Genomic DNA, 27,705 nt, shown 5'->3' with positions numbered 1-27,705 from the left:
TCCTATCAACCAATGGAGGATACATTTAAAGCAGATTCCATATCCATTTAATTTAATTGTATGTGCCTTAATAGCTCTATCATCAGCTGTAACCTTGGGTTTTCCTTTGATCTTGCCTTTGGAAATGACCTTGTTGAATAACCAGAGGCATCTATGTTTTTATACTCTACTATCCAGTTTAGAACATTGGAGAAAAAAAGCAAATATTTGGGAGGAACTCTCCGCTATCTTGCTGGCAGCAGATACACCACACCTTTCTAGGACCAGTTTTTTTTCTTTTGTCTCCCCCAGTTTTTGCTAGCTTATGGCCACTGATTCTGTGCCCAGTGAGAGCTAACCTTCATTTTGCATAGTTTAATATCAGAATATGTTCTGTGCATACTTTTGGAATACTTTTGTGCTTCTCTTGCCAAGCTTGATTTATTTTTTCAGTAATTCAGATAGTCATATTTCAGTGACTGTCTCTAGAACTGCCAGTGGGGTGGCGGTTTGAGTTTTGTACTGCTCATCGAGGAGTTACTTAGCGTTCCAACAGGGAGTATTTTGCATTTTGATTTAATTTCTTTTTGTAGCGCTCTTTTGTTATTGCTCACCCAATTTTAAGTAGTTTTTTGTTTTGTTTTTAATGAAATACATTTCCACCGTTTGATCCAAACTCAGATCTACTGGGTGGAGGATTGGTGAACTTTGAAAGTTGTACTTTAAACAACATGTCTGGTGGGAAATATGGTCAACCAAAGCTAGGGACACACAATAACTGGAGAGCTGGCTATTCATCTTCCACTCTACCTTGAACTTTAGGGAGTAGTGCATCTGGAAGAAGACAGGGAGTCTAGTTCAGTGGGAATAACATTTTCCCATGGAATGGATTCTGGCATGGAAAAGAAAGGGGATGTCTTTTATTTAAAAGCTTGTATCCCTTCCCTGATATATTTATAGGTGAAGAGCTGGTGGACAGCACCTCATGGAAAGGTTAGTAGGAAACCCAATATCCAGTGTTAGTCTGTTGTAGCAAAAAAGATACAGGAGTCTAGAAGCATCTCTGGCAACATTTATTTCAGCACAAAATGGAGGTGTCCATCCCAGGGCATCTGTCGAAGTGAACTCTGATTCACAAAAGCAGATACTGGAATAAGTTTGGTTAGAGGTGACACTGGACTGCTGTATAATTTTATTTTTGTGTAAGAGTGTATAAGATGGATGCCTTCATTTCCAACAGATGTTGGGGTCAGGGAAGGGCCATTAGCATAACACTATTTTAACGGAGCAAAGAGAAATCTGTCATGGATGAAAGTGACTCCTGGCATCAGCTCCCTCAAGCTAAACAGCAGGGGAATGTTTGTTGTGAGAGTGGAGAATGGTTTGGGAAGGCTTTTAAGGGAACTGATGGTCTTGCATAGTGGTTAGCCTGGGAAAGGGAAAGAGCAAGGCAACCTGACCTTGGGCCAGTTACTGTCTCTCAGCCTTGGCTGCAGCCTGCCTCATTGGTTGTTGGTTGTGAGGTTGTTCTTCATCAAATAGTTTAAGGTGGGTTCCATGGAGTGAGAGGGGGAAACCCCGTGGATGATATAAGTCCAGCATTTAAAAGAAAAAAATGCTTGGTCGTGAGGGCAAAGTAGGGAAGGCAGAGAGTTTCTTGGTGAGATTAAAAATATGATAGATAAGAGGGCTCCAGTGTAGACCTCCCCAATGTGTAGAGTTGCCATCTTTTGAACCAGACGCTTTTGCAGAAGATACTTCTCTCTGACCCCTGAAAATCTTTACCAGCTGATTGCTGCAGAGGAGGCCCCTGTTAAAGGGATAGGAACTGGTTGGGCTGGCTCCCCCATTCCCCGCTCGTCAGTTGGCAGCCATGCTCCTCTGAAGCTAAGCAGTATCATTCTTAGATCCAAGTGGGCAGCTGTGTTGGTCTGAAGCAGTTGAACAAAGCAGGAGTCAAGTGGCACCTTTAAGGCCAACCAAGCTTTATTTAGAATGTAAGCTTTCATGTGCTCTCTAAGCACACTTCATCAGATGAGGGGATCAAGTATTGTGGCTGGAATACATGCAGTTTGTTGATTAAGAGGGCAAACTAACTGATCACGTGGTCACATAAAACAGTGTGGCTTGGCCATTTGGTCTGGATAGCCATAAAAGGTAATAAAGTTCCTTGCCAAATGGTGCTTCTGCAAATCTAGGTAAATCACAAAAGGACATGTATATCACAGTTGTAGATTGGGTGGACTACAACTAGGAAATACATGTCCTTTTGTGATTTACCTAGATTTGCAGAAGCACCATTTGGCAAGGAACTTTATTACCTTTTATGGCTATCCAGACCAAATGGCCAAGCCACACTGTTTTATGTGACCAAGTGATCAGTTAGTTTGCCCTCTTAATCAACAAACTGCATGTATTCCAGCCTCAATACCTGATCCCCTCGTCTGATGAAGTGTGCTTAGAGAGCACACGAAAGCTTACATTCTAAATAAAACTTGGTCTTAAAGGTGCACTTGACTCCTGAAGATGATATTGGATTTATATCCCGCCCTCCACTCCGAAGAGTCTCAGAGCGGCTCACAATCTCCTTTCCCTTCTTCCCCCACAACAGACACCCTGTGAGGTAGATGAAGATATTGGATTTATATCCCGCCCTCCACTCCGAAGAGTCTCAGAGCGGCTCACAATCTCCTTTCCCTTCCTCCCCCACAACAGACGCCCTGTGAGGTAGATGAAGATATTGGATTTACCGTATATCCCGCCCTCCACTCCGAAGAGTCTCAGAGCGGCTCACAATCTCCTTTCCCTTCCTCCCCCACAACAGACACCCTGTGAGGTAGATGAAGATATTGGATTTATATCCTGCCCTCCACTCCGAAGAGTCTCAGAGCGGCTCACAATCTCCTTTCCCTTCCTCCCCCACAACAGACACCCTGTGAGGTAGATGAAGATATTGGATTTATATCCCGCCCGCCACTCCGAAGAGTCTCAGAGTGGCTCACAATCTCCTTTACCTTCCTCCCTCACAACAGACACCCTGTGAGGTGGGTGGGGCTGGAGAGGGCTCTCACAGCAGCTGCCCTTTCAAGGACAACCTCTGCCAGAGCTATGGCTGACCCAAGGCCATGCTAGCAGGTGCAAGTGGAGGAGTGGGGAATCAAACCCGGTTCTCCCAGATAAGAGTCCGCACACTTCACCACTACACCAAACTGGCTCTCCTGCTAGTATCATTCTTAGCAGCAGGAACCTCCTCTGGCCTTTAGGAAGCAGCTGAGAACAGGGTAGGAGCAGCTTTTGCACAGAAGCCCATAAGGGTGCTAAGTGCTGCTAAGAAGGTGAGCTTCCCATGCCCACTTGGTCTGGCCCCTGAGCAGAGAGACCAAAAAGCACTCCTTTCTCTTCAGTGAAGATGCTCAGGCAGGAAGAATTGTTTTAGAAATGGAAAGGAGACCTGCAAGGCTGCAACTCTAGCTCCAATGGCCTGTGCCTCCTTACACTACTGCGCAGAGTTGACCTGTCCTGTGCTGCTTTATGGTTTCCCTGCATTTGAAATGGGTGGTCACTGTAAGGAGAGATGTGTGTGTGCATCATGCAAATCCCACCAGGCATCCGGATGCTCTGCAAATTCTAGAGAGCGAAAGGAAGGTCAACTGATTCGGGCCTCGGAGAAGGGAGTCCATCCCCCACAGCTAACGGGAACAGAGCTGTTGATTTTGAGAGGAGAGGAGGAGGGGAACTGCCCGCTTCAAAATACCAGAGTCCTCGGGCAGCGCAGCGACTCAGAAGGAAAGTGTCACTGAGTTCAGTGGGTTTATTGCTGAGGGAGTGTGCGGAGACACCGTTTATGGCACAAGGGAGTGAAGTCTTTAAGGAGCGGCACCACAAAAAACTGGAGGCATATCTGGCATTGGAAACAGCAGCATTCGGAGCTCATTTTCCAGGACATTCTGTTGCTGACGCAGGGAACTTCACCGTTATTGACCTGCCAGGCTGATCAGGGATTCATTCCGAGAATCAGCTCCCCTGACCAACCCCCTTTTCTAATTGGACCTGCCCATCCTGTTTCATCCAGCTGCCTTCTGGGCTAGATGGGAGTGATGGGGTTTCAGGTGGGTTCTCACATCGTGGAACCCACCTGAAACCCCCTCCCGACTTAGCTATCAACCGCTGGGTGTGGTTCTTCTCACCTGCTCTTGAGAAATCCTTGCCTCAAACTGTCCTCTCTGAAGAAGTGAGCAGTGACGCAGGAAAGCTCATCCCTGGCTGCAAATTTTGTTAGCTTTTGAGATGCTGCTGGTCTCCTACTCCTTTTCTGCTGCTACAGACGGACTAACGGGGCAGGCTACCCATCTTTTCTTCTTTTTTGCAATTGTAATTTCCCCCTCTCTGATGATGTAAGCTCTGACTCACGAAACCTTATGCTGGAGGTTCCCTGTAGGGAGACGCCTTAGTTTGCAGCTGCAAAAGAAAAAGGGAGTCCAGGGACACCTCAAAGAGTAACAAAAGTTATTCACATAAATTTATTCCGGAATAGATGTTCTGGGCTTTAAGGATGCTACTGGACTTCTGTGTAGTTGAGGCGTTGTTGGCATCCAACCTGCACTTGCCTTTTAAAATGTTCTACCAGCTTTCTTTGGAGTTTTGTATTGTAGGAGACCTACCTTTCTTCCACGGTTCCACAACCGCCAAGCATTTTTTTTTCTTTAAATGCTGGACGGGGTTTCCCCCTCTCATGCCACGGAACCCACCCAAAACCATTTGATAAAGCACAAAGCAGGAGACAAGGGGCACCTTTAAGACCAACTAAGTTTTATTCAGAACGTAAGCTTTGTATGCTCTTAAGCAGACTTCATCATTTTGTCTGAGGAAGTGTGCTTAAGAGCATACGAAAGCTTACATTCTGAATAAGACTTAGTTGGTCTTAAAGGTGCCCCTTGCCTCCTGCTTTGTTCTATTGCTTCAGACCAACCCGGCTGCCCGCTTGGATCTATCTGCGTTTGATAAAGAGACCGAGGGAAGCAAGAGCGGTTTAAGGCGCATTTATTATTGGATGCAGAAGGAGAGGGGGGAAAAGCGGGAAGAGTCCCTTGCCCCGCCAGCAGCCCCCAGGCCAGGAGAAAGATTCATCGCACCGCCCGCCCGCCGCCCTTCCCTCGCCCAGTCCTGGCGCCCCGATGTGGGCCGCCTGCTCAGGTGGTGCTGCAGTCCGCGGGGTCCAGCGAGACGGTGACATCGGCCTTGCACTGGATGATGCTGGGGACGCCGGGCAGAAGCTGGCAGCTCTGCAGCTCCGGGGCCACTTCTTTCACGCACACCGCCTGCGAGAGGGGAGGAAGAGCGCGAGTGAGAGCGCCGGGAGGGCAGCAGCGCCCCCCCCAGTCACTTACGAGACCGTCGAAGTCAGTCCCTCCCTCCCGCCGAAAGCCCCTTCTCCGGCAAGGCGCTTGAGGATCGCCCTGGAGGTCGTCTCCTCGGCTATTGCGCCACCTTGGCGCCCAGAGCAGCCCTTTGCAACGATAGCCTGCAACAATAGCCTGGCACGCTCAGGAAAACCAAGGCGTCTCCCAAAGAGGCAGGTCAAGGGGGTATGACACGGAGGAGGAGGAGGAGGAGGAGGAGGAGGAGGAGGAGGAGGAGGAGGAGGAGGAAGAAGAAGAAGAAGAAGAAGAAGAAGAAGAAGAAGAAGAAGAAGAAGAAGAAGAAGAAGAAGAAGAAGAAGAAGAAGAAGAAGAAGAAGAAGAAGAAGAAGAAGAAGAAGAAATTGGATTTATATCCCGCCCTCCACTCCGAAGAGTCTCAGAGCGGCTCACAATCTCCTTTACCTTCCTCCCCCACAACAGACACCCTGTGAGGTGGGTGGGGCTGGAGAGGGCTCTCACAGCAGCTGCCCTTTCAAGGACAACCTCTGCCAGAGCTATGGCTGACCCAAGGCCATTCCAGCAGGTGCAAGTGGAGGAGTGGGGAATCAAACCCGGTTCTCCCAGATAAAAGTCCGCACACTTAACTACTAAGATGAAGAAGATATTGGATTTATATCCCGCTCTCCACTCCAAAGAGTCTCAGACGGGCTCACAATCTCCTTTACCTTCCTTTACCTCCTTTACGCAACCCGCAGGGGGCTGCTGCTGCTGCTGCTGCCCTCGCCCGCACTTGAGAGTGTTTTTTTTTTTTACAAAGTCAGTCTTCCTTCTCGGTTTGGACACATTTGAACGGAGAAGGTAGATCAGCTCTCCGGCCCAATCGAGCACGTGGCGGCAGCAGCGGGCTCCGCACCTAGCTGGCTATTGCCTTGCGGAGATCGTTTGCACCGTCGCAGCCACTGACGCCCCTCCCCTCCCCTCCCCTCGCTGGGGCCGGCTGCAGGGAGCCTCGAGGCTGCTCTCCTTCGCAGCGCCCGCCCCTTTCCCTCCCCTCCCCTCCCCTCCCCTCGGTGGCCGGAGCCCTCCGCCCTCCCAGGGGGCGCTGCCACTCACCATGTTGCGCAGGCTCCCGCCGGGGCTCTGGCGCGGCTCTGCCATCAGCAAGGAGGCGAGCGCGCCGTCGGCGCTGCTGTCGGCGTCGTCGGAGCGGCGCATGTAGGGCGAGCGGCGGACGCCGGACAGCAGCCCCGAGGCTCTGCCGACCGAGTAGTAGCTGGGGCCGGCGGCTTGCTTGTACCACGCGTGGGCGGGCGGGCAGAGCAGCGCGGCCAGGGCCAGGCAGGCGAGCGCCAGGGTGGGGGGTCCCCGCATGGTGGGTCTGGCGGCAGCGCGCTTTCGAGCTGGGCACCTGCCGTCGGCGGCGCCTTATATCGGGGAGGCGAGCGCGTGGGCGGGGTGGCTCAGCCTCCTCTCGGAGCCCCCGGGAGCCGGCGGCGGAGGCGCAGCAGCAGCGACGACGACAGACGGCTCCGCTTGAAGCCCAGACGCTGCACGTCCCCCGGGCGGGGCGACCGGAGGCGCTTCCTAGACGCCACTCAGGGTCCCCTTTGGCGGACGCAGCAGCTGCCGGTAGTTTGGGGACGCATCCTGTCCCAGTTTCTGGGGCCGTCCTATCCCCCAGTTTTCAAATCGGGGGAGATGCCAGGCTTGGTGTCCCAGAACTAGGGAGAACAGCTGCGGCGAAACTTCACGGCACGAAAACTGTTGAACCCGTAGAGTCCGAATTCCTCCCGGTTTCTTGTGGCCCCTATAAGCAGAAACTCACTTGCGTGGCAATCACTTGGCATTGAAGAGAGAAATGGCCTTATTAGTCCACTGCCCTTTTATTCCTCTGAGTCTGTATTCTGGCCTGCTGTAGTTTAAAGCAGAACTTTTACCAGCCTGTTATCCCTCCTATTCATAGGCAATTTCGGGTTTGTTCGTTGAGATGCCCACTCTTGCAACATTGCTTTATATGGATTAGTTTTTCTTTAACATTCTAAATAACTGTTACCACATGCGCTCCTTTTCACCTATATTCTTCTACGCAGGGGTGGCCAAACCATGGCTCGGGAGCCACATGTGGCTCTTTCACACATTTTTGTGGCTCTCTAAGCCCCACCCCCATCCCATTGGCCAGCTTGGAGAAGGTATTTAAGTTGCTTTCTTGCCCCCTCTCCCATCTTTTTGCCTTCCCTTCCTCCCTCCCTCGCGGCTCTCAAACATCTGATGCTCATGCCTTGTGGCTCTAAAACATCTGACCTTAATTCTTTGTGGCTCTTATATTAAGCAAGTTTGGCCACCCCTGCTTATACAGGTGTAATTTCTCTAACTTCCCTTCAGGAGTTAAGTTCAGTCACTGCCAAAGGGAAACGTCTTTCCACTTCCACAGCCTGGCTAGCTTGGAAAACTGAGACACTTGCCAATTAGGGGGAGTAGAATATGTGATTTAGGGATCTTTACCTGGACAGTGCCTGGAGAAGAATCTTGAGAGTCCCTTGGACTGCAAGAAGATCCAATCAGTCAGTCCTAAGGGAAATCAACCCAGACTGTTCCCTGGAAGGTAAGATGCTGAAGCTGAAGCTCAAATACTTTGGCCACCAAATGAGAAGGGAGCACTCACTGGAGAAGATCCTGATGCTGGGAAAGACAGAAGGCAAAAGAAGAAGGGGACAGCAAAAGATGAGATGGCTGGACAGCATTACCAATATAACTAACATGAATTTGAGCAGACTTTGGAGGATGGTGAAAGACAGGAGGGCCTGGTGTGACCTTGTCCATGGTGCCGCAAAGAGTCGGACTCGACTGTGCGACTGAACAACAACCTGGACAGTGCAAGGTGGCAGCTGTGTTGGTCTGAAGTAATATAACAAAGTTATTCCAGTGCAACCTTCAAGACCAATACATTTTTATTCAAGGTGCTTGCACACAAAAGCTCATTATTGGGCTTAAAGGTGCCACTGGTCTTTACCTGGACAGTGTGCAAGCAAGTTCCATGTGCTTCTAATAGGCTACCTGTAACCATGAAATAACCATTTTTTTTTCCCGAAGCAAGGTTTAAAATGTATTGAGGGAAATACTTAAGCATAAGAACAATGAAATTGTTGTGTTCAGAAGGACCTGTGTACAAAGAGTTACATGAGAGGAGAGAAAGTGAAAGAGCCAAGCCAGAGTTTATGCCAGGGAATGGTCAGAGAAGTGGGAGACAAAGGGATTTAAAGAAGGGGAAAGGAGAAATTTTAAAAGAAAAAGAGTGAACAGAGAAAGATTTTACTTCTCAGTCTGCTGAGCTGGATAGAGTATATGGTCTTTTTAGATCAGAGGTGTAAAATATGCAACCGACGTGCCATATCTGTCCCCCACAGAGTTCGTATTAGGTCTGCAAGCAACTCACTGTCAATTTGCTTCCTTCTCCCTCTCTTGCTTTCTTCTTCATCTCAGCTTGCCTTGCCAGGCTCTTTCAATTGCACAGGAGATATAGAGCAAGAGAGCTTGCTTTGCCAGGCTCTTAGTTGCACAGCAGAGCCAAACCTCTCTTCCTTCCATTGGCTGAGGCTCCTCCCTTTACTTTGCCCAGCTCCCTTCATCATAGGGAGAAATAGAAAGCATCTTTAGGACCAACAAAGTTTTATTCAGGGTATGAGCTTTTTGCCTTGCTAGAGACAGCATTTGTGTGTGTTTTGTTGGGCTTGTTATTCCAGGACTTTCCTGGATGCAACTGAGTTTTGCCTTCCCTTTATTACTGTATTCATACCTTCATAAGCCAGTGTTTCTCAGTAGGAAAGTATGTGAACTATTTATATGAGGAATAACAATAAACCAGTGAGGTGGATTAGGCTGAGTGTGTGTGTCCAGGCCAAGTTCACTAAGCACATTTCCTTTGATTGACTGAGGAGTTTGAACTTAAGATTTCCCAAATAGTTGGCAGATACTGACCACTATACATGGCTGGCTCTCTAGTACTGCACTGCCTAGTAGTTGTCGTTATTTCTCTGGGAAATACTGTAGTTTTGTAGACACATAGCCCTTAGTCTGTGCCATGGTGGCTTCACATGTTCTTGACTGGCATACAAAGCACTTTATGAACAAAAGCTCACAATGCCCAGCCACTTCATGTTTTCCCCTAGGTCTTAGGCTCAGAGTATTGACCATGAGATTTCTGTAATGAATGTCAATAAATCAAAAGCAGGTTTGCAACTTAAGAGATTCACACCTGAACAGCATACTCAAGGTTGCTACAACAGACATTGTTTCCGGATTTTGATGCAATAATTCAGAGCAGGAGGTATCAGTTATCAGAGATTGTTAAATAAACAAAATACTGCAAGAGTGCTAATGCCTTAAGCATGTTTTAAGTTTTTAAAAAAATCTTTGTCCTTTATAAAGTTTACATCTTTGCTACTTGGCACTACATTTTATGACACACATGGCCCAGCCCAACAAGGTCTCATCTATGTCAGATCTGACTCTCATAACAAATGAGTTCAGCACTTTTGGTTTGATGATCCACAGATTCAGTGTAGGGCTTCCAGAGCCTCCAAAAGGCCCCATGGAAATAGATTTGCTGGTTCCAGAAAAGAGTGGGCCTTGCAGACTCTAAACCAACAGAGGGGCGAGACTGCAGTTTTGGCTGGCAGAACAGCAATTTAGGAGCTGGCACAAAAGAATATCAAAGAAATAATTGTTAAGACCAGGAATTCAGAGTGACAGTATGTAGATTTCCTGGCTCTGATTGAATGAGGGGAGGAGAGACATACTGGAAAGGTGACAAAAGGGCTGGGAGGGTGGAGGCTTTACCTATGCCTGAGGCAGGTTGGGAGGAGACATTAAGGCAAGGTCAGTAAAAGCAATCAAACCCACCTTGTTGTTTGAAAGTAATTAGATTTTGCATTCAGTAAGACTTGCCCTCATGGATGGAATTACATTGATATGTGGGTGCCTGACTTGTTAATGGGTAAAAAGGTAAAGGTATGTACAAATCCCATCAGTAAATCAGTCTGCCACCCAAGTTTTGGCTGCTCCTTAGCACATTCTGAGGAGGGCATTCACCTCACCTTCTGCAAAGCACAGCAATGTTAGATCCTAAAATGGTGCCCAAAGCAAATTTAGCCAAGATAGGAGTTGGGGTAGAGAAGCCCACATCTAAGGAGGACCCTGGTAACAACTAGCAAAGTTAAAAGAATCCCCAAATCTTGCCACCATACATGCATAACTATAGAAACTTGTACAAGTTAATTAACCCAGGAAACTTTATGAAGACATTTTAACCCTACTTCTCCCTCCCCGCCCCCTGCATGGGGCTCATAGTTTACACCATCCAGTGCCAGATTAACCCTATGGAGGTCCCTAGGCAGTTGAAATCACAGTGGCCAAAAAAACCCGGGTGCCATCAGGAGGTCCACCAGTGGGGCCAGGACACTAGAAGCCCTCCCACTGTACCCCCCCCCCCCCAAGCACCAAGAATACAGAGCATTACTGCCCCAGAGTTCCAACAATAAGCTGTGGCTACTGATGGACCTCTGCTCCATATGCTTATCCAATCCCCACTTAAAGCTATGCTATGTGCAGGCTGGGAGGGCTGCAAGCAGGGGAAAAGAAAAACCAGCAGGAAGAGCATGCTCGGAGCCCCTAAAGGTGTGGGGGCCCAAAGGCCAGTGCCTACTTGGCCTAATTGTTAATCCAGCCCTGACACCATCATCTCTACCCCATTTTATGCTCACAGCAGCAATCCTGTGGAGTAGGTTAGGCTGAGATTGGCTATTCTGGTTGCCCAGCAAGACTCCATAGCATTCTAAAAATTAAAGATCTATCTTCAATTTAAAAAAAAAATGATGGTAAGCAATCCTCAAGCTGTTTTTCTTGGATTTTATTAGTTTCTTAGCTTTTCAGGATCATGCAACTCTTATGGTCCTGTCCTGTCTGTTTCCCAGTCTAGAAAACTGTCTCTTGCTGAAGAAACAGGCAGTCAAGGACAGAGCATTGTATTCTTGTTTGCAATTAACGAGGTAGAGTTATGCACATACAGTCCTCACAGCAGCAAATAAAGTCTATGGATTACTTCTCAAATTCTCGTGCATTTTTTCCTGCCATCTCTTGCTGCTTGGAGAGCCAGTTTGGTGTAGTGGTTAAGTGTGTGGACTCTTATCTGGGAGAACCGGGTTTGATTCCCCGCTCCTCCACTTGCAGCTGCTGGCATGGCCTTGGGTCAGCCATAGCTCTGGCAGAGGTTGTCCTTGAAAGGGCAGCTGCTGTGAGAGCCCTCTCAGCCCCACCCACCTCACAGGGTGTCTGTTGTGGGGGAGGAAGGTAAAAAGAGATTGTGAGCTGCTCTGAGACTCTTTGGAGTGGAGGGCAGGATATAAATCCAATATCTTCTTCTTCTTTCCATTTGTGCAGGCTTCTTATCTATGAATAGGAGGACAGATCATCTGCAGAAAGGCTTCTGAATATTTCACAATGTGGTAGGTAGCATGTGGCCTGAAATAGTGCTACGTGAAGCTATTGCACAAAGACCTGCATGTACAGAATTCTTGTTAATTTTCATGTGTAATTGGAACTGTAACCTAAAGTTTTAATGCTGAACCTATTTATGATCATACACAAATTAATTATGTGTATCTATAGCTCTAGCCCCATGGTGCTAAGTGGTAAAGCAGCAGTACTGCAGTCCTAAGCTCTGCTCACAACCGGAGTTCGATCTCAGAAGAAGCTGGGTTCAGGTAGCCAGCACAAGATTGACTCGGCCTTCTGTCTTTCCGAGGTTGGTAAAACAAGTACCCAGCTTGCTGCGGGGAAAGTGTAGATGACTGGGGAGTGGGAAACAATTGATGCTTGCACAGGGGACCTTTTTAAAAAAGTTCTAGAACTTAATATACTAGATTTCAGGGCTTTTGGAGCAAGCATCAGGCAGGTGACTCAAGACAAAACATCAGGCTTCAGTAGGAAATTATGCCCATTTCTACAGAGCAGAGACCCAAACTTTTGGAGAAACAGTAAAACTGCTAACATTTGATATACATTTTTGCACAGGGTACTGCATCCCAGGTCCTTGTCTCTATGGAATGAATGTTGCGACCACTCTGGTTCAGAAGCAGAGAAACCAATTTACTGATTAAGTAGTCAGCTTTATATTGCAGTTCTGAATGAGACATTAACACACTCCAGCAACATCTGCAGTGAAATGGGAGACCGCATAATGCACTGAGCCTTTGGTGCTGTGCTTAGCATGCCCTCCAAGAAGCATAGTTGAAACCTTTTAGTAGATCAATTAAAATAATGGAAACTAATGTTCAGGTTCAATCCTTCTTCAAGACTATGTGCTCACAAAGAAAGAACTTGCTTAGGATCAAAGCAGAAGTGATCAATTTAGAAAGGTGTATCTGTTAGTCACTGAACTGTTTTCTTCTTTGCTTCAAAGCAGCCAAGGGGATTGTTAATCTTATTAAAATAGCCTTTACTGCCAATCCCCATTACTAGCCCTGTGAGAAAAGTGCCTTTCTCCCCCCCATCCCACCCTCCAAATCTGCCCCTTTTCCCTGCTCTGAATGGGAAACACCTCTTCTGTTGGGATCATGGAACTTTCCCATTGATATTTATGTTGCTGTTCAGCGCAAATGGAAGAGAGGCTATAACAGGCAGTGCTGATTAGATTACACATCACATTAAGTTTTTCTGAATCTCTTGTGCCATTTGAGTATCTCAGAACCCTTGAAGGTGGATGAAAAGGGGGAAAAAATGGTATACAAAACATGCTGCAAAACTCACTTCCGTAATCATCATGAAAATCCACTAAAGAGTACAACTGGAAAGGAGTCTTGTGGCAACTTATTTTAGTGAGCTACTGTTATTACCTCATTAGACACACAGAATGAAGCCTAAATCAGCAGTTTCACAGACAGCAGAGTAGTTTGCAAACAATGATTAAAAGGTCAACACGGGGAAGGTATATCTTGTGATATCTACACAAAAATGTACAAGAAAAGCATGGTGCCTCTTTACAACAGTAACGGTACCCAATACTATTTATGTCAAGCCATTCAAAACTTGTACAGGCTAAAAGATGTGTCAGATTCATAAAGTTCCTGGTAATACAGTCAAACATAATGGGACATTTTAATTCAACAGTCTCAACAGTATTACATAGTTTTTGTTTCTAGATTTTTCATGGCCCAACATAGCCATTCATAGCTTTTATATTGTATACCGAGTCCAGTACAAAGTGTTGGTTATTACTTTAAAGCCTTATATGGCCGAGGACCAGCCTACCTGAGGGACCGTCTCTCCCCATATGAACCCCAGAGGGCACTGAGATCAGTTGGGAAAAACAAAATGATTATCCCTGGACCGAGAGAAGTCAAACTGCAAAACACCAGAGTGCGGGCCTTTTCAGCTGCGGCCCCGGTCTTATGGAATCAGCTCCCAGAGGAGGTGCGGGCCCTGCGGAATCTCGACCAATTTCGCAGGGCCTGCAAAACGGTTCTCTTTAAACAAGCGTATGCCGGCTGCTGAATTAGGACCTAGAGTAACCGTGTCTCAAGATTCTCGTCAATATAGATACTTAAACTGGCAGGCACCAGCGTCAGAATATTATTATGCTGCCAGATTAATTTAACTCAAACTGTGAATTTTAAATTTTTTTAATTATTAACGGGTTTTTATAATGTTTAGATGTTTTTACTGTTAACTAAGTTTTATCTATTACCTTGTTGTACATGTATAGATGTTGTTAGCCGCCCTGAGCCGCCTCGGCGGGGAGGGCGGGATACAAATAAAATTTATTATTATATTATTGTTTTAAAAAAAATTCAGATCAGCCACAGTGCTTTGGAAGAGCAAAATATGCTGTACACTTCCAAATACTGCCATTTTTGATGTTGAATGTGACTTTTTTTTGTAGAGATTGTTCTGTTTGTCCTATCTACTTAGCAAATAGGCATTTTGATGGCATATATATTATTTTGATAGTATCACATTAGAGATAGAGCAGTTTGATGAGCTTCAGATAACAGCATTAATGGCTGATATTACTAAATTGTGTGAGGAAGACTTGCTTTTTTGCAGTGCCCGATCCCTGAGTGTTTAGAGTACGCTGGTGCTGATCTGAGTCATTGTTCTTCAGCAAAGAAACTTCCGAGGGAGAAACTGAATTAGAATGTATCAGTATGTTTGTATCAGATGGTAGAACCCTGATTGACACTTTTGGTGCTGTGCTTAGCATATCCTCCAAGACCAATTTTAATAGATCAATAAAAAGTGGCAACTAGTGCTCACACACTGTACCTCCTGCAATTTTAAGACTTGTTCACATCTCACCTTCTCTTGGACTCTTGTGATATACAGAAAATTCAGCTGAGGCTTCACTTAATGTGATGAAGTAGCCTGTAGCTGGTATAAGGTTAAGCTTCAATAAATTTATTATTCTTTAATGTGCCTCATGATTTTGTATCATCTTAAAGACAAACACATTGGCCACTTTCAGGAGTCAAAAGTCCCTTTCATTGTATCTGGCAACGAGAGCTTTAACTCTCAAAAGCTTATATTCTGTAAATCTTGTTAAGGTGCTTATGGACTTCAATTTTGCTCTTCCACTGCAGCTACCCATTTGAACCAACACAGCTACCCATTTGAAATAAGACTTTTGTTTTTCTAAAACAGATTAATATATTTACCCCACTATGACCTGTAAGTAGGTAGAGCAGTAATTCCCAAACTGTGAGCCAGAGCCAGGAGAATAAATAAAGGATTATGTGATCCAAAGATACCACCCATCACATCTCTTCTAGCCTCTTTCCAGCCCGATGGGGAAAAGTGCCACATTTTTCGGACGATTAGACGCACCGGAGGATAAGACGCACCTTCCTCCTAGGGGGCGATCCGCTGCCTCTTCCTCCGATCCGGTGCTTCCCCCGCGCCTGCTTGCCCGGCTCCATCTTCTTCAGGCAAGCGTGGGATCGCTCCACGTGGCCCCAGCGCTTCGCAAGCGCCGGCTGCAGAGGGGGCAGCGTGCTTCCTACTTCCCTGTGTGCCTGCTTTCAGCTGTGATGTTTAAAGCAAGCGCTGGGATCGGAGGGGGGAGGGAGCGATCCCAGCGCTTGCTTTAAACATCACAGCTGAAGGCAGGCACACAGGGAAGTAGGAAGCACGCTGCCCCCTCTGCAGCCGGCGCTTGCGAAGCGCTGGGGCCACGTGGAGCGATCCCACGCTTGCCTGAAGAAGATGGAGCCCGGCAAGCAGGCACGGGGGAAGCGCTGGATTGGAGGAAGAGGCAGCAGATCGCCCCCTCGCCCCCCGAAGGTACGTACCTTCGGACCATAAGACGCACACACTTCCCCCCCACTTTTTTTTGGGGGGGGGGGGAAGTGCGTCTTATGGTCCGAAAAATACGGTAATTCTGCAGCATCTTTCAATTGGATGGAAATTCAGTGTTGGATGTTGGAGATGTTACTCACTGTATCTCTGCCTGACTCACTTCTCTGGACTTGTCTCCTTCCAGTTATGCCTATCCAGAACAATGACTAATGCACAAACACATGGAGTAGGCTATCCCAAGGGTATGTAAGTCTTACTCCTTCATATCCTAAAAGTAAATTTCTTTCAGTGTAAAAGTGAAGCCTTGCCACATTTATGCTCCTACTATCAAATTTGGGAAACAAGAAATCAAGGATTATGGCATGATTTAACAGTTAATATTGTGCTTGTATGTCAAAGCTGAAGAGCGCTTTAAGAATACTCTGGCCTTTCTTGGCTCACCTGTACTACTTCCCCTTTTAAAGGCTCAACTTTGTTAGCATTGCCATCCTGTGTCAGAAAGGTCACATACTATAATGTTACTAAGAACATCCTCTAATTTGGGTGCTGTGAAGGGCTTCCAATTACACATAGCAGGCGGGGGAAGCAGAAAGGACTGGGCACCCAACAGCCAGGATGAGGCATCAAAAACAGCTGGTCTGTGGGCTGGGTGGCTGCACAGCAAAACTATGGCAGGAACCCTTTTGCTTTTCGGTGGAGGGAGAAAATTTACAGATAGGATTGGAAAATGGTCATTTCCTCACAGGTCACACCTTTCCATTTCACTGTGGATTTAAAGAGCATGTGGGTCACTGTTATGAACATTTTGCTCCTGGCTGTAACTTTTATAGAAGTCTAGTGAGGATGAAAAAGGTAGGGGTAATACAAACAATTAATCACATCATTTCATTTATTGGAAGCTCCCCATGTGCTAATTTACACTGTGGGCAACTGCTTGGCAATATGAGCGATCTGGCATTACTGCTTTTGTGAAACAAACATATTATTGTATAACTAGCCAAGTGTGCAACAAGATGCAGACACAAGCCTGCAGTTGTTCTCTCCTCCCTCAACCTCTTCCCCCTGCTATTTCTCTAATACATTTACACTGAAAGGTTGCTGTGCTAAACCATGTAACACCCAAATTTCACTAAAATCAACAAATTGGGTTTCAGGATTGTTGCCTACAGGCTGTATGCTGGCTGAGCAGAACACAGCAACAGGACTCTAAGAATAAAGGTTCATACCAAAGCATTGAGATAACAAGAATACCACTCACATATTATACAGGAAATGGAAGGGGAAGGTTTAGCCTCAATCACCCAGAACACAAATGGTTGGGGGACTGAATGAGAATATACCTTTCAAATGATTCTTAACTTTTAGTGCAACTGAGGCACACTCCTTTGAGGAACCATGCCTAGGACATTTCAGGCATTGCTGGGGATGTCTAGGTTTTGAAAAATACTATTATCTATCCCCTTCTATAGCTTTTCCCACAAACTATCATACACAGTGCAAATCTGGAAATCAGAGGGTGCAATATTGCAGAAGGTCATAGAGAACCACAGAGGATGGAAGTGCTAATTACACAAGGGGGAAAGCATTAGTTGTCAATCGTTTAGCAGTGGTTCTATTTCTTCTACCTTCCTTCAGTTTTCCTTTCAATAACACTGAGAAGGTAGAAGGCATCTTCAATATGGTACGTGTTCCAAATTTGGGCAGAAACTCTGTCCCCAACAAGTGAGCAATCAATGAAATCCAAAAAAGAGAAAAAAAAATAAATGCTGCCATGGTCACTCTTTGAACTTCCACTCCTGCCGGCACATTGGGCAATGCTGCTGAACTTGCTGGGAGTTGAGCCACTTCAGAATGCAATGCATATGAAAACAGTGTGAACACTGGCCCCATACCAGAGGGCAGTCATCTCCAGGCACCTTACCTGCAAAACAGAAGCTTAATTAAGGGAATGTTGGGAGAAGACCACATGCACATGTAAAGAAGAATGTCAGGGAGCACACAGACCTACTACTCACAGTCTGGGCAGCAGCCGTTGAAGGCCATCCGGCAAATTCCACAATTCTCATCATTGGCAACCCAGAGCCAAGAGGCGACTCCATGCCAGCACTTGATTTCCACTTTCATTGTAGCCAGACTACATACTAAACTCAAAATGGAATCTGAGGGAATAAGAAAAAACCTAGATGGGACTTAGGTGAATGGATCCTTCAAACTTGAAATTGAGTTGCATGTTCTCCACATTATTTTCCAATGCTGACTGTGGTTTCTTACCACTTACAGCAATTTTCTTTGCTACTGAATGATGTGATACATACTAAAAGCAGGAGTCTGCATTTATAGATAAGTAAATAGTGAGGGAAGGCTTGGAGTTCACTCAGGAAAATTGTCACATGTGCTATCACTCAGTGTTCCCTCTAACCTAAGGTAGTGTGAGCTAGCTTACAGTTTTTTAGCCTTCAGCTCACTCATTTTTGTCTCAACTCCAGAAAAATGGCCCCAGAGCAAACTAAATTATACAGTAGCTCACAACTTTAATGCCAGTAACTCACAAAGTAGAATTTTTGCTCACAAGACTTCTCAGTTTAGAGGGAGTATTGCTATCACTGTATCTTAAATTCCAGTATTCTCACAAGGAAGGAGAAGTAGGGAAGAAAGAAAATACTTACAGAAGCAGCAAATTCAGCTCAAGATGAACATTTCTACCATATTCATTGAGTGGACTGCCAACCCCCCCCCCCCCCCCCCCGCAAATCCTAATAAACATTTCTAGCCATCAAAGGAATGGGAATTTCTTTGGCCATAAAACATAGAGCTCCAAGAATGCTACTAGCAATCACCCTACAATAAAGCCCCAAACTAGTGGAGGATAAAAGGTTACCCTGCAGAAGGCTCTCACAACAGCACATCTTGCAATCTCTAACACATAGTTGCTGCATACATTTAGATCACCGTTATTTATGCAGGGGCACCACTTCGCAGTAACATATGTAAACACGACAAATTGAAGTTTAAATGGCAGCAGGAAAAATCAAGAGAAAGGGAAAGCAGAAGAGGAGCATGAGAAAAACCCAGGCAAATGCAACCCAAGCCTTGACAAGCTAAGGACTGGTTTACTAACACCTGAGGTTAAGATAAAACAGAATGCTATTGCAGACTGGAATTTTCTGTTATACAGAAAATTTATAGCTGCGCCTCTAGAGACCTGCTCCAGGCAGCTCACTTTACATTGCAAATAACAACCTGAATGTTAAAGCGTGTGAAAGCAAAAAACACATTCCATGCAACTAGGAAACTAGTATAGCAGAGAAAACAATGTATATGTTAACTCCTCTTAGTGCACTTATTCTATGCAGGGAGTTTTAAACACAACATTGTTCAAAAAATGCTGCAAGCGAAGGTTCACATTTTGGAACAATGCTCCGTCCGCTCTTGTAACTCCATTCTCCTGCATACACGAACTATGTCTAAGACGAGATGCGACGCAGGGGCGAACCAATAAGAAACGGCGATGGAAAAAAAGGAGAGGTTTTAAGCATATATACGACTACATGTATTAAAAAGCCTCTTCCTAAGGAAGAAGCCAGGAATACGGCCTCGGTAGAACTTACACCGCTCCCCACAAAAGGACCGGGCTCCTCCCCGTCCCTACCTCCTAGTCCCCTCCCTTACAGGCCTCTCAACCGCTCCAACCTTGGCGCCCAAACTCAACCGTCTTTTCCTCTTTCCCTCTGCCCGTCATCGCCTCCGTACAGGAAGTCCCGCCCCCCACCCCCGTCTTCCCAGGCTGCCTCGCGCGCTCAAGCCCCGTAAAGCCTTGCGCGTCAGCGACGACCGCTCCTTTATTTTATAAAAAAAAAAAATCGATCTTTGCACGTGAGCGCTCTTTTTATAGCCTCCCTATCCGCTTCCGGTCCCGGTGCAGCGCGGCCGGAAGCGTAGGCCCCTGGAGCCGGAGGGAGCCGCCATCATGGGCGACAAAATGGATATGTCTTTGGACGATATTATCAAGCTGAACCGAAGCCAGCGTGGTGGAGGTGGCCGGGCTGGCGGCGGTCGAGGCCGGGGAAGAGGGACTTCTGGCCGCGGTGGCGCCGGGCGAGGTGGCGCCGGGCGGGTAGGAGGTGGCCCCCTGCGGAACAGGGCCGCCCTCGCCCGGGGAGGCGGCAGGAACAGGCCTGCACCCTACAGTCGGGTGAGTTCCTGGGCCAGGGTGGAGCGCGTTTATCGTGGGAGGCGAGTTATACTCTTTGTGTAGGGGAAGAACTTGCTCCCGCGACTTCACTTTTAAATATAGCTTTTGGGGAAAGAATGCGGGCTTGTGCTTTTAGGATGCCAGGCCTTCCCTCCTTGAATGGTATTCCATGGACGTACGACTGTGAGTCGGAGGAGGTTCAGAGAGCTTGTTTTGCATCGAAGTACTTTGGAGTATGTATGTGGGTGGGCGGCCGAGGAAAAACAAAAGGAAGGGCAGCGAAGCGATGGTGAAGATTCACTTGGGACGTTGGGAATCTGCGTACTGAGATTTTAGTTTTGCTTACAGCCGAAGCAGCTCCCCGAGAAATGGCAACATGATCTGTTTGAAAGTGGATTTGGTGCTGGCGCTGGTGTGGAGACAGGTGGGAAGCTCCTTGTCTCTAATCTGGATTTTGGTGTGTCAGATGCAGACATACAGGTAAGTGATAACGTTTGCTTATAATTGAGGGGGCTGTGGTGCAGAACAGTTTTTAACTACTGTAGTAAGCTACAGAGGCTTTCTTCGTTGTGAATAAAAGTGTTCTTGTAAATCTCAAACATAAAGCAGGAGCTGGTTCTTGATCGTTTTATTTAAAAGAAAATGTACGGGATAATTCACCTATTCTTCTGGTTACTTTTGAGTTTGGGATTGTTTTATGCAAACTAGTGTTTTGGGTTCCCCCTCCCCCCCAAAAAAAAATTTCTTAAGTAACCTGATATATGAACATTGATGAAACTGGGGCTTTGTATGGCTATTATGTCTGAGTATAGTAATATTCAAAATAAATGTTCCATTCATTTATTATTGGTTTTGAAATATGAGGATGCTTCTGTTTTCCCCCCATGATAAGTTCTTGTTTGATACATTTGCTGTAAAACACCTTTTGTGATGCCGTAGTTACTGATGCTGTCTTCTTCGGCATTGTTTTTACTCCAAAGTCTTTCTCTTACGTGATAGTTGCAAAATATCTGCCTTACAGCAACTTTGAAGAAAGAAATGCAGTAGTATTTATCTAGATTTTATGTCATGCTTATATTAGCATAGTATTTTCTTAAAAGGGAAACATTACCCTGTCATTAAGGAGGATCTTGTTTTTCCTGAGAATATAGTAGCGTGGTCTTCTCAGTGAGTCTTGCAGTTGTTTTGAGTTCATGGTGTCTTGGGTCTTTTGCTGGAGATGTATCCCTTTAAAAGCAGTATAGAATTAAAGGCACTTCCTCAGTGTGTGAATTAGGTGCGGTGACAATTCTACTTGAAGAAAGCTAGAACATCCACTTCTACTTTGCCTTAGAAAAAATTTCGATGGAGAGGATGTTTAATTAAAAAAACAGCTCTGTTGTTTGTCCTTCCTTAGGCAGGAAGAAATTTCTCCTTTGGAGGAAGAGTCACTTAAGTTGATGGAAGCCTTCTTAGATCAGGGAACGCTTCAAACTTTGCTCAGTAGAATGGTAGCATAAATGCCTGTGTGTAGAATGGTAGCATAAATGCCTGTGTGTAGAATGGTAGCATAAATGCCCGTGTGTAGAATGGTAGCATAAATGCCCGTGTGTAGAATGGTAGCATAAATGCCTGTGTGTAGAATGGTAGCATAAATGCCTGTGTGTAAAATTTGTGGACTGAGGCCTGTAGCTACACATTTTCACTTCACTGCTATCCTTAGTTTCATTGCATCTGTGTCATGCAGGGCTGGTAGTTTAGGAAAGTATATGCTGGTAGGCAGTGACAGTTGTTTTAGAGAGTTTATTCCACTTTTACCCTGGGTGGCAAAGTAAGCAGAAAAGGAAGGAATACTGATTTGAGAGCTGACTTCATAACTACAATAAAAAGCAATAGATCATGGCAAAGTAGAAGAGTTTTCAGCCATCTCTTATCATCTGGCCCCCTAACAAACAGGTTTCTTTTTCTGAGTGACGGTACCTGGTAAATGCTGAAATATGGGTTTTGTATGTTTATGTAGAAGAATGGGCTATAGGCAACATATGAGATTGGCACATTGGGTTTGATGCTGCAGTGTAAAGAACCACTTACCTGTTTGTATGGTGCTTCTTACACCATTCAGGCTATATGATGTATCTCTCTTAATGTTGCAGGAGCTTTTTGCAGAGTTCGGGACGTTGAAGAAGGCAGCAGTGCACTATGACCGATCTGGTCGTAGTCTAGGTACAGCAGATGTACATTTTGAGAGAAAGGCAGATGCTCTGAAAGCTATGAAGCAGTACAATGGAGTCCCACTGGATGGTATGTACATGCTGTTCATCAAGGTATTTGTGATTGAGAGGTGGTCAAACTCAGTCATGATTATAAACATGAATTTTTGTTTTTCTCAGGACGTCCTATGAACATCCAGCTGGTTACGTCACAAATTGATACACAGAGGAGACCAGTACAGAGGTAGGAGACTTACTTTTGGTGTTTGCAGTTGTATAGCAAAGGCCAACTTTAGCTTTCCTTGTTAAGAGTGATAATATTTCCACCTCTGATTCAGAGAGTGCTGAAAGCTAGGTGAGAATCCCTTGATCTGACATCCGTGTGGGTTTTAAAAACATTTTTTTAAATTTCAACAGGTTTTTTTCTATATATTTTGACTGGTGAATAAAAATTTATGGCTGCCACTGATGTGTTTAGACTGTTCTCCTGTGCCCCAAAAGTGCTGGATTTTGTCTGGTGACATGCAGAGCTCAGAATATGGCATGTGACAAAACAACTGTTATTCTTGTCAATGATTTGGGTAAAAGTATTGGTGCTTTCTGACAGTCTTCACACCTCAGCAGAGTTCCCATGCTTCTCTAGTGTCTGTAGAGGGACAGTGTCTCTTCCTAATGCTGTGTTCTTGCCAGGTAAAAAGATGTATGGGACCTTGAACCTCAGTGATCATTGTGAGTTCCTTGTAGAGTGATTTCAGGGTTACTGATACTATAGCTTATTGAATTTTTCCTTTTGATTTTAGTGTAAACAGAGGAGGCATGACCAGAAACCGTGGTGGCTCAGGTGGTTTTGGTGGTGGTAACAGACGAGGCAGCCGTGGCAGCAGAGGGAGAGGCAGAGGTGCTGGCAGGAGTTCCAAGCAGCAACTCTCTGCAGAAGAGTTGGATGCACAGTTGGATGCTTATAATGCCAGGGTAAGTAACAGTGGGTGACCCTTCCTAGTCTGTTATAAGGCAGAAATAAATTCTTGCTTGCTACAATGATTAGGGATATTGTGGAAAAACTGTATAACTACATTTTTTTGCAGTGACCTTTAATGGTGCAGTCCTGAGCCTGCTCACCCAAAAGTGTTTAGAACTGAAGCCTAAAACAGCTTCCTAAAAACGAGTACCAAGTTGCTGACTCTGCATTAGAACCTGTTTCGTGAATTAAAAAGACAGCATTGATACATATATTCAATTTCCGTTCCCTAACTTACTACAGAATGTCAAGTAGTGTTGAATGGAAACTTTTGTAAATGCCATGTTTTTATAAGACTGTTGTAAGCCGTCCCGAGTCCGCTTGCAGAGAGGGCGGGATAAAAGTCTAATGTAAATAAATAAATAAAACCTGCTTTTAATGAGGATGTATAGAGAATTATTGTTATAACCCATCAGATGTAAGAATAAGATCCTGCTGATCAATGTGATGAAACTCCTGGCAAAACAAGAGTTGGTCTCCAGGAGATCTATTTTTTTTTAATAGCATGATTTGTAACTAACAGAGAATTCCAGTAATCTGTCACTACTATCAAATGCTGATCCTTGAAACGATAGCAAGGATATTATCTTGGGTTAAAGAACAACTTCCTGTTCAAAACTGAACAACTTTGTAAATCAGTTTTTTTAAAACTATGGTGACGGTAGGGTTTTGGTTGGGCTGTGCAGCTAATGGCAGCCAAGTAACTGCCTTTTTATTTTCTTCTAGATGGATACCAGTTAAACCAGTTGGTGCATCTTGTGCATGGAAAGGACTGCGGACATCTCATTCCATGCTCCCCAGGGGGAGGGGAAGGATGTATGGCGGCTACTAATATCAAGGATGGAATTTGTTTTACTTTTATGTTTTGGAATAGGTTTTAAACTCATGTAAAGGTTTCTTTCTTTTTTTAAAAATTCTGAAACAGATCTGTTTTGTACTGAGTTATTTTTGGGAAAAATTTTACTGGTTGCCTGTTGGGCCTTGGTGGCTTTTTCACCTTGGCAGTAATAAATTAGAAATGTGTCTAGAGCTGTAAATGTCTGCTTCCTGTTGCAGCTGGAGCCTAGCCTTGGGGCTGCAGGAGCCAAGATGTGTTGGGGAGCAGGTATCTGCCTGCAGGCCCCTAGTGACAGAGTTGGTGCTGAGTTGCCCTTCCCATGGGGAGGGATTCTGCTTTCTCAGGTCTCTCTCCTCCACTATGTCCCAGTAGGGGCTCGTAAACTTGTACATCTCCCCATCTCCTGTGTGCTTACTCTTCTCTTTTTTTGTCTGTGCTAAAGCCAACCAGTGTGACTGCTTTTTGCAGGGAAGTGGTGGTGGGGTTCTGCAGTAAAATAGCTCCACCCTCTGTTATGGAGAGGGAGTGAATTTCTTGTTAAAGTCATTTTTGTATTTAACACTTGATTCCAAAGTTCAGTGCTGGTCCCACCTCAGTATTTTTACTGTAAAATAGTTGCTGTGAATTCAGTGACTCCAACATGCCAAGTAAAGATTTAGTCTTTCAACTCGCAATTCCATATTGAATTCTTTTTTAAAAAAAAAAATGTTTGATGGCATTTTTTACAGTGCACTCCGTTCTCACAACTTCCAATACATTGGGGGTAAAACTGTGTTCAGGTTTTTGTGAAATCAGGATGGAAATGTGTACATCATAGGAATCTGGCAATAGTTTTTAATCTTGTGTTGGGATAAATCCAGAGTTGTTAAAAACATGGTGCCAATCCCATCCAAGGGCATATCCCATATTCTAAGACTCCAGCCCTCTTATATGAATTCTAACACAGGAAGAAACTTTCCATTTTAGAGATGTAAACCGTTGTGTTTGGCACTCTTATCTTTTTAATAGCGGTCAAGGCAGAGAGAACAGGAAAGCTTCAGTACATCAAAAATGTGGGTGTGGTGAAATACCAAAGTTTCTTGTGTATAATGACCTATGTAGAAGAATGTCTCTGGTAATAAACTTTATATAGCAGTGGAACAAACATAAGATACTTGCTGAATGTCAGTCACTTGATATGGACTGTTTGCTTTCATATCACTCTTTATAAACATTAATAACTACTGTAAATATCTATGGATAAATTTGTGTGAGAACTTTGCAGTATTCCACTGAAGGCCTGTAATTATGATCTTATGTGGAAGATATGACACTGTAAGGTATAGTTCCCAGATATATTTATTTGGTACTTTATATCACTAGTAACCAAGTGATATAAATAGGTACTTTATCACTAGTAACCCAGAGTTTCATAAATAAGTATTTCTAAAATTAATGCTCTTCACAATTATCACACAAATGTCCATTTGTTATGTTTGCTGCAGCTGAGTCTGTTAAATATATTTTTAAAATGTCTCTTCTGCCATAGTTTGTGTGGTTAATAAGGAAAGTACTGTCAAAGCATAATAAATCAAATCAAAATATCAAGCTTATCAACAGCCCAGATTTAAAAAATTGAGAAGAAAAATATCATACCCAGCAAAATAAAAACTTTACTAAAAGTCTCTCTGAAAGGAATGTTTGAGAAGATTGGAATCTTCACTTACACTGATAATGCTTAAGGAAATACTTAAGGTCTTAAGGAAAAAAATATTCATTGTGCAGAAATTTATGTGTAGTAATTTAGCTTTTAAGATAATCTTTCAATAGGGGAACATTTGTTTTGGACAGTTGTCAGGGTGTTTGAGAATTAGCATTAGTTCCTGCTGGGTGCTATGTATTGTTTCCCCTCGGTTCCGGACTATGTTTTCTGAGAAAGAAAAAGGCACCAAACTATAACCTGCCCCCCAATAAGGAACAGATAATATGGAACATATCTGTACCCACCTTTTTATATATATGGATGTATGAATATCTTGAACTGCTCTCTCTTCTCTTTAAAGTTTTCACTGAAAATAGACACAATGGAACAATGGTTGAACAACGGAAACTTAACAAAATATGTAAAATGTAGAAACTGCAAACTGATCAAGTAACAATGCATCAAGCATAAGGAGAGGAAATAATTGATTTGGTTAACAAATAGTAAATTAATTGAAGGTTCATACATCCTAGAATGCAAATGATTGGCTGTTGCTATTACCTAGTTTGTATAGTATAGCTCCTAGTATAATAATCAGATCACAATCTAAATACTGAATTCTGTGCCTGTGTTCAGTGGCCTCAAGAAGGAACTATGGAATGTTGTTGTGTGCTGATTCAGAGATGAGTGGAGCTTCTTCCCTATAAGAACTCCTTGCTGTTCAATAGACCACTTGATTCTTATGTTGTTCATTGTCTTACTGAGCCCAGTCTTTTTCTATTTGCCATGGTTATATGCTGATAAAACTACTTTTGCTTAAGACTGCAAACCTAAATATACATACTGAATAGTGCAAGGAAGTATACCACTGAATACCACAGAATAGTGCAGGGAAGTATACTGGATGTTTATTGATCTGAATCCTAGTGTGCAGTCATTTGATTTTGATTAAGTATCCCCAGGTTCAAATTCTGGGATGCCAAATCACTGGTTGACCTTGGGTCAGTCACTCAACCCAGCCTAAGAAATGGTTTGACAGAGCCAGAGTTTGTACTCCAAAAATTTACAGGAGAGGCTCCGAAAGGAGACTATCACTGGTGGCTGTTTATAAGCTCAAACTGATGCAAGGCACCAGTGATTTACTCATTCCAGATATTTCTTGAACTTCTTAGTTGGCCAGCTTTTCTTTGCTTTAAAACAACCCCTTAACATAAGAGCTTCTTACCAACAATGGGCCACATAGTGGAGACAAACTTACAGACCAGATCCTACAATAAGCCAAGAGATCAGCTTTGCTTTTACATATAGTTGGACATTTGCCCTGACCTGGATAGCCCAGGCAAGCCCGATCTTATCAGATCATGGAAGGTAAGCAGGGTCAACCCTGGCAAGAACTTGAATAGGAGACCTTAAAATACTAGCAGTCGGGAGGGCGGGCAGGCTTTATTCAGCCACCTCTTTGAATATCTTCCAGGCTCCTAGTAAGGGTCAGTCACCATGACTTCCAGGTGCAGACACACACACATACAAAAATACCAGCACCCCCCACACCATATATAGTGAGACATTTATGTGTTTTATCATATGGCCCAATAACAGGAAGTATAAAATATGTAACCAAGTTGATAAATGGGTATGCAGACTGATTGGGCAATTCCCCTAAATACTAATATCTAGATTTTCAGTCCACTCAGTCACAGTCTGGGGAGAGTTCAAAGAGTCCCATCACATCTCCCTGGAAAGCACAATGCTCACATAAATTGAAATTCACATAATTATATGTCACACTATTTCATAGCCTTCTGACCCTTCCGCCCTTGCATAAAATGCCTACATAAAAAATGGACTTCACAAATCATGTGTTTGTAAAATGCTGTAAAGTTGCAGCCAAACTTATGACAGCCCCATGGAGTTTTCAAGGCAAGTGAGTAAGCAGAGGTATTTTGCAGCTGCTTTCTTTTACAAAGTCTTCCTTAGTAGTTTCCCATCCAAGTGCTAACCCCGCTTAGCTTCTCAGATTGGGCTATATCATACCATCTGACATCTCCAAAAAAAGGTTAAACAGGGATAAAACTGTATTAGTCCTTAATGTGTCCTGTTG

The 27,705-nt window shown here is 44.6% G+C and overlaps 3 protein-coding genes across 4 annotated transcripts; 1 reads left to right on the top strand and 2 right to left on the bottom strand.

Moving 5' to 3' along the window:
* Positions 1-5,166: 5,166 nt before the first annotated feature.
* On the bottom strand, positions 5,167-6,790 carry NPB (neuropeptide B). Its single transcript, XM_060252810.1, has 2 exons — positions 6,453-6,790; positions 5,167-5,297 (listed from the first exon to the last, which is right to left on the bottom strand). The coding sequence occupies exons 1-2, from the start codon at positions 6,708-6,710 to the stop codon at positions 5,169-5,171; spliced, it is 387 nt and encodes a 128-aa protein (XP_060108793.1). The 5' UTR covers positions 6,711-6,790; the 3' UTR covers positions 5,167-5,168.
* A 9,767-nt stretch (positions 6,791-16,557) lies between these two features.
* Positions 16,558-19,539, bottom strand: ANAPC11 (anaphase promoting complex subunit 11). 2 transcript variants are annotated; one of them, XM_060253384.1, is made up of 3 exons: positions 19,475-19,539; positions 17,702-17,845; positions 16,558-17,607 (listed from the first exon to the last, which is right to left on the bottom strand). In XM_060253384.1, the coding sequence occupies exons 2-3, from the start codon at positions 17,808-17,810 to the stop codon at positions 17,462-17,464; spliced, it is 255 nt and encodes an 84-aa protein (XP_060109367.1). In that variant the 5' UTR covers positions 17,811-17,845; positions 19,475-19,539; the 3' UTR covers positions 16,558-17,461. The 2 variants fall into 2 exon arrangements, with proteins under 2 accessions (XP_060109367.1, XP_060109366.1); XM_060253383.1 differs by having other exon boundaries at positions 19,377-19,496.
* A 22-nt stretch (positions 19,540-19,561) lies between these two features.
* Positions 19,562-24,114, top strand: ALYREF (Aly/REF export factor). The gene is made up of 6 exons (XM_060253382.1): positions 19,562-19,878; positions 20,227-20,358; positions 22,011-22,158; positions 22,248-22,311; positions 22,868-23,039; positions 23,812-24,114. The coding sequence occupies exons 1-6, from the start codon at positions 19,654-19,656 to the stop codon at positions 23,824-23,826; spliced, it is 756 nt and encodes a 251-aa protein (XP_060109365.1). The 5' UTR covers positions 19,562-19,653; the 3' UTR covers positions 23,827-24,114.
* The last annotated feature ends 3,591 nt before the right edge of the window (positions 24,115-27,705 follow it).

This window comes from Heteronotia binoei, chromosome 13 (genome assembly GCF_032191835.1).
Source record: "Heteronotia binoei isolate CCM8104 ecotype False Entrance Well chromosome 13, APGP_CSIRO_Hbin_v1, whole genome shotgun sequence".
Classification (NCBI taxonomy): domain Eukaryota; kingdom Metazoa; phylum Chordata; class Lepidosauria; order Squamata; family Gekkonidae; genus Heteronotia; species Heteronotia binoei.
Note: the sequence above shows the minus strand (reverse complement) of the source record. Positions and strands in the feature narration are given on the sequence as shown.